The sequence below is a fragment of the Pterocles gutturalis genome, unplaced genomic scaffold, assembly GCF_000699245.1.
Source record: "Pterocles gutturalis isolate BGI_N339 unplaced genomic scaffold, ASM69924v1 scaffold1688, whole genome shotgun sequence".
NCBI classification, from domain to species: Eukaryota; Metazoa; Chordata; class Aves; order Pterocliformes; family Pteroclidae; genus Pterocles; species Pterocles gutturalis.
The window spans coordinates 51,560-62,898 of NW_010120102.1; the positions used below are offsets into that span (position 1 = coordinate 51,560).

Below are 11,339 nucleotides of genomic sequence, written 5' to 3' on the forward strand. Positions count from 1 at the left end.
TGAATGTATTTGCTAATAATTGCAGTTCTGCACTTCCCACATCCCGAGACGGCTCTGCTGAAGAGATGAGATCGAGGACAGTCAAAGGGGGGCAAACCGAGTTCCTGTGGGTTTTGCTCAGCGTGATAAGGAAGATGCAGCTGCAGCAGCTGCAGTGAGATGTCGAACAGGATTGTGCGCTCGGACTGTTCCAAATCTCGGCATGTCTCAGTACAGTGGTGGCGTTTTCTCCTTCCTCCCATTTCTCAGCAGGCAGATGAGTCCTGTTGCCTTGCCTTTTTCTTCTTTCAGTGGAATAATTTATTAGATTGTGGATGAGGTTTTGAGAAAAGAAAGCAGTGGGGATCTTTCTTTAACCAGTAAAGGGCAAGAAAGATGAACGCGCTTGCTCCCATATGACAACCGCTAGCAGAATAAGCGAATCAGCTGGGCTCTGATTCTAAATAACGCTGGGAATATGACTCAGCTGCTATGATTCAGTAGTGCGCTAGGTACAAAGAAACCTGCATTTTCCCTTTTTCGGCATTCTTCGATGCATTCCTTTTTTGTAATCTAAAAACATGCCCCCTTTGCAATCTGAGGTACCAAATAAATAACACAGAAGATAAGAGGCAGTACAAATTACTGCCCTTTTCTCAGTTTTCACTAACATTTTCAGTCTTCACATGACAGAAAAATTGTCACATTTTTAAGCAATGTTCTGTACCTTTCGACATTTTATTCAGTTCTATGAATTCCGAGACAGGGGCTCTCTTTTTGCATATCGTATACAGGTGTGTGTAACCATAGTATAAGTATATTATATATTCCCTGAAAGATATTCTTTACTTCAGCACAGTAATTACTTAATAAATTAAATAGCCTATTTTGAAAAAAAAGCAAGATAAACACTTAACAGGAGTTGTTACATAATCCTTGAAATTTTTCGAGAAATTAATTTTAAGACTGCAATGCCTTTCTTTTTTTTTTTCTTTTTCCTTTTTTTTTTTTTTTTCCCCCCAAATATAGCAGGTAACACTTCTTCCTTTAACAAAGAACCCCAAACCAAAAAAAACTTGGTGATAAAATCTCTGCCTTCTCTAAACAATGTGGCTCAGGTACCCATAGCAAAACCAGCTGTGTGTCACAAAGCTTGGCACAAAAGTCCCATCCACGAAGCGGGGTAATTAAGCCTGTGATAAACATGCGTTTGCTGCAGCCAAACCTCTCCAGTTGCTGCATAACACAGGGCGCTTAGAATTATCCGCGTCAATTCAAAGAGTAACTGTTCACTTTAAAAAGTGAGATGCTATAGAGGAAGGTGCAGAAAACCTGATAAAAAAGAATTATGACCTCAGAAAATAATTTCTTCTTCCCGTAGGCCATGTGAGATTGGCTTGTTTCATGACCCAGAGAATGTCTGTCTGTCTGTCTCTTAACTGATTTGTTACCCGAACAGTTGGAATACCAAGTATTCTTATGGCAATAAAAACGTCTGCACCTTTGTTTAAAAGAGCTAAGCTGTACATATTCCACCAGACTTCAAATTAGAAGTGTAACAAAACCACTGAGCTTTTATTTATTAAGGAATTTGCTGGTTCTGTTTTTATGTAGTTTTTTAAAAGCACAGGCAATCACGATTATTTGAATATATCAAATATATAAAATTTATAGAGAAGTCACCTTTGAGCTGATAGCAGTGCAGATTGAATAAGGAGTGCAGAATTGTGCACAATCCTGAAGGCAGGCACGCGTGCGCACACATACTGAGCCTGTTTTTTTCAGTAATCTGAGAAGCTGAAATTCTGTAGTGCTGTAGCATCTAGGGAAAAAGAAGGAGATGCTTTCTAGCTGTCTGAGACTGTATGTGATCAGAGCTTTTAACATCGCATTCTTTGTATTCGGACTTGTCATCATTTGGGTATTAGTAAATACTTTCTGGCCTGGCTTTTTGCATTCAAAACCATTCCCTCATCCATTTATCTTTCATCTTCTGCTCTGTGGAATGTTCTTGTCACCAAAATACAGGGTTACAATGTAAGGAATGTTAATATCTGAATTAAATTGTCAGCCGAGGTGAACTGTTTAGTGTGACAGACTGCAACTGGGGATATCCTCTTTGGCTGTGTTGACCCAACATTTTGCTGTGCAGTCTTAAAAACAACAGTAATTTGTCTTCAAATTAAAACAGTTATGAACTTTAAACCTGGAATATTTCATATGTAAGCTAATGTATGAATGGTGTGGTAAGCCTGAGGAAACTTGCACAAGACAGTTGTTCAATAATGAAATCAGTAGATGGGCAGAACTTATTTAAATGGTCTCTACCGAGAAATTTTATCCCAAAATATTAATTACTTTACCATTGAAAAGACCTAATTGTAAGTTTCAGATGTGCATTTATATAGAGAGACGAGCATATATATATATATATATATTAAAAAACCCACTTTAATTTTCTGCAGTATTAAATAAACCCTTCTAAAGATACAATGGTTCCAAGTTAATTAGCTTTATATTACTTGCAGTAGATCTTAAGTGAGTTTCCACGGGTCTTCATTAGCTTAATCATGACTCAGTCTGTGTTGTCACTGTACCTACATTTAAGGAGTGAAAATAAATTAAAATCCTTGCAATAATATCCTCCTTTTGCAAACAGAAAGGAAGGCTGCTTCTGTATAAATTACATGAAATGTTTTTTAATGCCCCCTTTTTTTTTTCTTTTTTTTTAATAACACTGTCTGATATTCAACTAGGTGGACATTAAGCATGCTGGAGCCCTACGCCAGCAGCCTGGGAACAGAGTAGCTAAAGGCGTGATTTACAGTGTACTGGGTACCCAGGAAGGCTTAGGTGGAAGTAATCTCTTTAAAGAAATAGAGGTTACTCTTAGGTTTTTTGGGAGTTTTCTTTTGTTACTTTCTGTGCTCTTAGGAATGAAAGTGAAAAGCCCACAGGCTTTTTTTTTTCTCTCATTTCTGAGGAGCACTGGCTATTACCAGTGTGAATTTAACCCAGTAGATGTCACTGTGAGTCCTGGTTGATGGTGATGAGCGGTGGACAGTAGCTGAAGGAAGACTGCAATCAGTCAAGGATTGAACAGACTTAGAAGGACAAGGAGACAGCAAGTTTGGGTAGAGATGCTGTCGTCGTTTCACAGTACTGTGTTTACCCTTTTAACAATTTCTTTGAATGGTTGTGCAATGGTCTGTTGCATGACTAATACAACAGGTAAAAGGCAAGTCTAAGCTTGTTGTTTAGAAAAATAGGGTGTTGATGCTTGATTACTTTCAAGTTTATGATAATATGACGACATACTAAAAAATACTTCTGCCTTTACTGCTGTAGTTTTTTTGTTTTTTTTTTTTTTCTTGAGTTTGATGGAAAATACATAATGTAGAACAGGACACTTTATTATTAAGTAATTTTATTTAGATACTAATCCATAACTGAAGAAACTGACACAATTTGAGGTGATAAATGCTTCTTTGAATTACTCAGGTGCTAAAAATTTATATTCTAGTAAATTTAAATTCAGATTGGAATAGTTAGTGTACAGACCAACAGATACTTCGTAATTTATGTCTTGAATCTCTATAAGTAGAGCTAATAGTGCTACCCATAGTTATCTATGTAACTGTCCGTTTGCTTACGAACATGTGAAAAACTTATCAGTCTGGACTTACATTTTCAGGTCTTTCTTTTCTTCCTGCTAATGAAAGAATGAACATTTTGCTCTTTATGTGAAGATCTATGATTCGGTTATAAGCAAATATGATTAAGTTATAAGCCATTGAACTTGATCACTGGATGTGGTGCAGAAATCTCTAAGTCTGTAGCGGAGCCTGATCAGTCAGGTCATGTGCTGGACCAGTTGGCGATAGTATCGCAATTAAAAGCTGTAAACTGAGATTATGAAGAATCTTGCTTTTGGCACTTTGTAGTATGATGATAATTAGATAACCATTGTTAAAACCGTGTACGATAAGGGCTCCTGTAGGAAAAAAAACCTTTTAAAATTAAAAACTTTAAAGTACATTAAGAGACATACTTCTTGTACCTAATTCATAGCATCCCAACTGGAAAAAGCAGTTCATGGACTTAGCAGCCCCAGGCGCCTCACTAACGGACATATTAGGATGCTGGAAAGTCCAGCTAATGCAGTTGTGCTAAAGACCTTGAAACTTTTTTCTTTCCCCACTTTAAGGTAAAATGTCAGCGTAACAGCACCTTAGCCAGCAAGCTCATCAACACCACAAACATGATAGAGAGCTGATAACTAACTGGGGACTGACAACAAAGTAAATGAAGGACTAACATGATTTTTGCCTATGATTTGTATATACTTACTTCAATACATAGGATTAAAAAATTAATTTTATTAAATATAATTATAGCTGGCATGTGAGCAAAATCCCCAATTAAAAGTTGTGTCCATGTTTCTATTATACCTTCATTTCCAGCTGTTCCTAATTTTTGCCGAGTTTATGTCTGTAGCCAAAAATTCCATGTTCTCCTGGGAAGTCTAGGAAGAAGAAAGCCTTTCTAAGGGTGTAAAAGAAAAGATTGCAGGACTTAACAGAGAATTAAAGACATTCGTTACTCTTCCAAAAGCTCTCTTTGTAAAAAATTAAGGCAGTCTTGAACAGTCTTTCTGTTAAAATGGCGAGAGTTACAAATTGAAAGAGCTTTCATAAAGCTTAATAGTGTGAAACTTTTTTTCTGTTTTCCTTTTTAAAAAAAAAAAATGAACTCTCATGCCAAAAGCCATTTCCCCATATGTTAGCAGCCTTTAAATTTATGACATATCCTTCATTCTAAAATATCCCGCACTGCTTTACAACTTCGTACAAAGTTAAATACAGAAGTCATTTTGTTCCCTTTGGAAATTGAGTCAGTTCTAGTTATATATATCAGCTATGGAAGCATATGGTTATAATTGTGCACAGTTTAAGATAGGAAGTGAAGAATTAATTTTTCCCCAGTTAAAACTGCAAGGAAACTTTAGTAGGCAGTGTGTCATTACTAAAATGGATGGGGGCCAACACTACTTGGTTAACAAGACAGTGCTTGGAAAAGTCTTTCACCGTAAGGCATAGTCACAGTCTCAGCTGGATGCCTCATTTGGAGACCTGTAACCTGCTTGGGTCTGCCACCGCTTAAAACTCCAGCATCGGGTCCTCTCTTAAACTCGCTGAGGCATCACTAATTACGGAAGCTTGGGCACCTCTTGTTTTGGCAACCGTGCGCGCAGGTATAAAAGCCAGAGCAGAGCATTCCTTTGTGCATTGCCAGAGCAAGCAAGTCAAGAGCTGTTGTTTTTTTTTTTTCATCTGATGTGTCAAAGTGGTGTGGGAGTGAGGGAACTACGTTCATTGCTGTCACCTTGCCTACGCTGAAGGCTCTGGCTCCAGGTAACCACACTTAAACAGAAGTTGGCAAACACACCGAGGGTGGAGGTAAACGGGGAAACAATAGAGGGAAATTATATCCCACGGAGTTCTGTGTGTAAGAAATCTGTGTCCCGCACACGGTTCCCTTTTCCCTTTCCATGGTTTTATTCTAGAAGGCTGAGATGTATGCAGAAAATTTCTGCATAAGCAGCATTTACTAGTAAATTCTATAGCGTTTTTAAATGTTAATTTGAAAAAAGATAGTGTCTTCTTATAAATCAGGGCATTGTTTGAGCATACGTTTTCCTCGCTTTACAAATGTGACAAGTCAGTCTCATCACTTCAGGTGGTTTCTCTTGCTAGTGGAGACAGTCATTTGTGATTGACATCAGCTTTAATAGAAAATGAGATTCACGTGGAGAGAGGGAGAAAAAAAGGTAAAGAAACAGAAGGATTTCCCAGAGAATAGTTATGTGATGTTAGTAAATAGATCAAAATTAAGAGAGAGTCTGGACTGCAGCCCGAGACTTTGCAATGCCCTATGCATTATTCAAAGAGTTGCAAGCAATCCATGGGTCACCCTTCAGATACAACATGGAGAAGTCTTAGAGATCTGTTACAGGGGCATTCGGGGAAGTTATTTCCATTCAGAAATGTAACATGTGTGGAGGTTCTAACAATATGTTCACTTTGTAAATAAATTATAAAGAAACTGTTTGTGTGAAGAAGGTAAATGACAGAAGTATAGAGAAGAAAAAACCTTGAGTAACTGCATGTGGTTTTGTTTATAATATTTTTAACAATCCTGCTTGCCATATTTTTGGAATGGACCTTACTCTATTAATTTTTCCACTAAAATGTATTCTATTGTTTGAACAGCTTTGTAGATGAGAGTTATAAATGAAGACTATTTAAAATTATAAAATATATTTTTGTTAGCATCATTCTGATGATCTGGAGGATTTAGGGTATTTTTAATAGCATGTCAGTTTCATGCCTGCTGTAGTAAATGTAGAAAATCTGTAGTTTCCATATTTAGTTAATGTATGAATTTACTGTGTAGTAAAGAGGGGCAAAGTCATTATAGGGGGATTTTTTCAAAGAAGCTATTAATCTTGTTCTAATTGCACTGCTCATTTGAAACCATAAAGGCTTACAATGGTGGGTAACTTATTGGGGTAGCTCAATTAAACCCATTTATTTTACCTGCAGTTCAAGATGCTTGTTTTGGTTTTGGTAACGTAGCAGCCTAAAGCTTGGTAGTACATTCAGATTAATTTAAGGGTCTGATTATTTTCAGAATCATTTATTTTGATGGTAAATTGCCATATAGATTTCCTTAGAACAGGATCTCTGAGATTTTAACTAACCAGCCATCATTGCTTTTTTCCAAGCCAAATTATTTTTATGCTGATATTTTTTTTCTGAGAGCTCAGCAGACAGACCTTTAATCAAATATAAAATATTACTGCATCCAAAGCATTTTGTCTTTTATAAAATATGATCCCAGACAGTCTGGCTTGGAATCAGATACAGCAGATGGGATTTTCTGTCTCTTTACTAAAGACTATTCTTTCTTTCCAAGTTATGATATAAAAGAAGGTGAAAAGCTGCAGTAGAGCTGTATTTTGTAGAGAGATTTACCACTAGACAGCAGTTTTAAGACTTGAAGTCAGGAGGACTTCTTCATGTGAGCAAAGTTTCATGCATAGGTAAGTTTTGATAGGATTAGGGCTTTCTTGCCTCCTAGGACATCTTGGGTGGTTTGTTAATAAACCTTTCAAAACATGAGCAAAGTGAAGAAATGTGGCAAGATCTAATTTTTGTCTCTTTTGCCTGTTAACGAGACAGATTTCCTGACTAACAGCCTCCAGTCTTTCTGTTTGCATCCTTCATAAACCTTTGCAGCAGTGATTCATATTGGGTACAAGGACACCCACTGATGAGTCAGAACCAGCTAGAGAATATCCCACCACCAAGGTTGGCAGATGAGCTTCGTGTGTCGTCACTGCGAACTTAATGAACCAGGAATCTGCTCACTTCTCCCCAAGGGAAAGGGTGAAGGGTGACTTTGAGCAAACAGTTATAAATGGCTGAAGAGAAAACAGCCACGTTTAGAAGGTTAAAAACAACGCAGAAGCAGAAAATGAAAGATTATGTAGCTGTATAATTATATATGCCTGCTGGAAAATAAAAACAAAAATTAAATTCTTCCCTGTAGCTTTTATGCAATGGGATGTGACTAAAAAATGCACATGCCATGTGGTTTTTTGGTGTTTCTAATTACTCCCTCGCATCTCCTTCCCACTCAGCCCGGGACCTTCATTGGCTTACCTTTTCATTCCCTCTTTTGCAGGTGAGAAGCAAAGATTTGGCTATGACCGGTCAGGATATGACGTGGAGGAGTCCGATGGTGCTGATGACGATGAAAATGACAATGAAGATGATGATGAAGACAGCCAGGCTGAATCAGTCCTATCCACAACCCCCTCAGTGACAGCCAGCCCCCAGCACCACCCCTCTCGCCACGGCCTGCAGGACACTGCCAGCACTGATGAAGACATCAGACTTCCAGACTGTTTCGCTGGGGTTCACACGGACTCTATGGACGGTTTGCCAAAAGCGCTGCTGACAAAGATGACCGTCCTTAGCGCGGTGCAGTCAGTTAGCAGGACCTCCAGGTCACCAGCAGAATTCAGCCCTCAGGAAGCACATGAGGATAAAGCCCAGGAGAGAGGAGCGGGTCCCCACGGTGCTAGTGCGGCACTGGCGGACGTCACTCCTGCATCTCCAGGTCACCAGATGTCTGTGCATTACCCCGATCCAGAAGCAGCCTTGGACCACTCCTTAATATCAACTGCAGCTCTTACAAAGGTAGGAGTATCTGAGTCTGGGGGAAAGAGCAGGATTTTAAGTCCTCCTTTTAAAGATCCTTTTGGAGATGTTTCAAAGATCAAAATGTTTGTCCTTCATTTCATTCTTAGAGTTGTTGGCTCATGAGTCTTCAAGAGAGTCGAAAGTAGTCGAAGCACAGATGTGTAGGACTCCAGAAACAACAATGTTGTAGGATCACTGCTTTTCAAATTCTTAGTTTTGCTTGTAGTCTCCCTGAAGGGATTAATTGTAACGTGGATGTTTCAGCTGAAGTTTGGAGCTTGTAGATTGTATTTCAAATAAGAAAGGGTATAACAGATATGTAAACTGAACATATGGTGGTGGTTATGAAGTTTTCAGAGGAAAGTTATAGAATTCAGAAGTCGTTTCACTCTGAAATATGATGATAGAATCATTTGTAATTCCCAATGGAAATTAATCTAGTCCCGAAGGTTTTTGCCTTATCACTATAAAAAAATTGTGCAATTGCTTCTCTCTCCTCCAAATATGCTTAATAGTAGAATTAGAAACAGGAGCAGATGTTCAAGGCAACTAGGAGATTGTCCTTGCACAGTAACAAAAGAAAAGATGAGCGCAGAACTGAGACCCGAGTTCCCAGTGCTCTCAGTTTTTCTCCAAGCTGAAAGAACATTTTAATCAGAAAATGATCAGTTTTGCCCATGCCTATTCTAGACACACGGCTCTCCAGAACAGTGTGCAGAAAGGTGAGGTCAGGCTGTGTGCCAGGCTGCGGGAGCATTCAGTGACTTTGGCGACTATTGTCTCTAAAACTCTGGTGAGGAGTTCACAGAGGGGAACTGACAGGTGTGAAGCCTTTTACAGTTCAGCAATATTTTAATGGACTGTAATGGGGATGGTACAAGTCACATTCCTGATCGACCTTAAGCATATCTCTTGAAAGTTTTGAATTCTTCCTGCAGACCATGAAGGCATTAGAGCTTTCCAAAATAATGCTCTGAAAAATGTGATACAAAATGTAGTTTAAATAAAGGAGTAATTACTGCCTTCTCTGTGATGAATGCAGTATTTACAAATAGTATATGCATGCAGTTATAGAAAAATGGGCAGCAGGAGATTTTCAAAAGCATAAACAGTAAGTAAAACTTTTGTTATAGTTGAAGTACTTCTTGACTTGTTTTTTTCTTTGAAAATCTGTACTACTGGATTTATTTTTTTACAAAACTTAAGGTAGTGAACTGTTGACAAGGAGAAGCAGTAAAAACTTTTGCTGCCTTTGATTGTTTGACATAGGTTCATTCCTGTTTTGTAAGAACAAATGGGGCAAATGTAAATTGGAGCGATTTTGTAGTATGACAGAGAACAAAATGTGGTGGTCTCTGATCACTGTAGACCTGCCACGAAAGGGGTAAGATCTTAATATTTGGATTTTGGGTTTCAATTGTCACCAACAGATACCAGAAAGACATTTGACTGACTCCCTTTGAACAGAACCACTGAAGCCTCAAGAAAATATTTGCACAATTAAAAATGTTGAAAGGTCTTCATTAATATAGCTCTAATAATTGTCTACATTAATATATTTTTTTTAAAAAGCATGTAAGTAACACAAGGCAGTAATTCCTTTCCAGACTACCTCCTCCTTCCCCAGACCAAAAGAAGCAGCAGCCACGTGTCTGATGGTTAATCTACAGTCTGTTCCTGTTGGGAACGATCCTGGGTCCCAATTCTTGCTGTGGAGACAAAGGGTCGAGACAGCTCAGGAAGGCTTTATGTTCCTTCAAAAGCATCCATACCCGTTTCTCAGGATATCTTGTGAGGTGTCAGACAGGACTTCATCTGAGAAGGATGCCGGCTTCCTTCTCACACCCATCTTCCCATTTAGACTGGTCAGCACTGCATAGTCAGTAAATCATATTCTCCTTTAACCAATGCATTTCCTACCAGCAGTTTTCAAAAGCATTTCTCTTCATGTTTCAGTTTTGTGCCTGCTCTAGAGATTTCTTGAGAGTTTGGTCAAAACCACAGAATGACAGTTTAGGACCATATAAACTAAATAAGGTTGCACCACTCTTGATGTGTTATGAATATGCTTAAAACGCAAAGAAACTGCGACATTGCAATTGCAGTTTAAGATTTCTCATTTCAGGAGTTTTGAGGAAAGGAGTTGCCAGCCTTGGTCAGCAGCACAGGCTGTATGAGAAGAAAAGGGAGCATATAGATAAGATTATTGGTCCGTGTTTAAGCATGAAAACATGGCGAGCTGAGGCAGCAGCAGGATGTGGGTGGCATGTCTCACTCCAGTATCCGCCTCTCACCTCTGCCTCTGTGGGCGCTGTAGTTGTCATCCATCTCTTGTCATTGCTTATCACTCACCTTCCAGGTTAGAAGCACCTACAGGCAGATGTGCCATGATGTTGCCTCTGCCTGCTGGAGGCTGTAATGCCTCCAGGAGGAAACTGGTGCATCAAAAATGTCAGCTTATGCTTATTTAACCTTCTTGCCTGAGGTGATTTCCACAGAAGACAGTTCTCCAAAGCTTTCTCGCTCCTTAAAAAACACATACAAAGGATATTTGTCAATGTTTTCAAGTGCTAGTGTTCAAGAGAAATTAGCCAGAGTAATTAGGAGAGGAAAATTCAATTAGTGGGCGAGGAAGGAGTTGGAAAAAGAAAGGAAGGAAGTTAGTTCATTGTTCGAGCTGGGCAGTATATGCTGTGAACCAGTTTGTTGTTTTTTATTAAAAGGCAGTGTGGGAAGCACTGCCAGCTACCTTGCGTTTTCATTTCACTCGAGGACAGCGGTGGCCGCCTCATTAACACACCTGTGTTGTTCTCTCCCAGAGCATGCCCTCCGTCAGCTCTCCCTCCTCGCCAGCAGACCACAGCATGCAGACGACGGCGCCGTCGCCCTATGCCGAAATCCCGGAGGAGAAGCTGGCCACCGGGTGCCCGCCACGCGCCGCTGAGCTGAGGGCTCCCCAGACTCACCTCTTCAGCCACCTCCCCCTGCACTCGCAGCAGCAAGCCAAAGCACCCTACGGCATGGTACCTGTCGGGGGGATCCAGGTGGTCCCCGCCGGCCTGGCTACCTACTCTACCTTCGTCCCCATCC

General features: G+C 39.5%; 1 protein-coding gene across 1 annotated transcript in view; it reads left to right on the plus strand.

The window, feature by feature from the left end:
* Window positions 1-11,335, plus strand: part of HIVEP1 (human immunodeficiency virus type I enhancer binding protein 1) — a gene marked incomplete at its 3' end in the record, with an annotated part of 48,172 nt that extends 36,837 nt beyond the window's left edge. The window contains exons 7-8 of the mRNA XM_010076747.1: window positions 7,729-8,246; window positions 11,069-11,335. Coding sequence (XP_010075049.1) covers window positions 7,729-8,246; window positions 11,069-11,335 — 785 coding nt within the window. The remainder of the gene's footprint in view (window positions 1-7,728; window positions 8,247-11,068) is intronic.
* Between the last annotated feature and the right edge of the window lie 4 nt (window positions 11,336-11,339).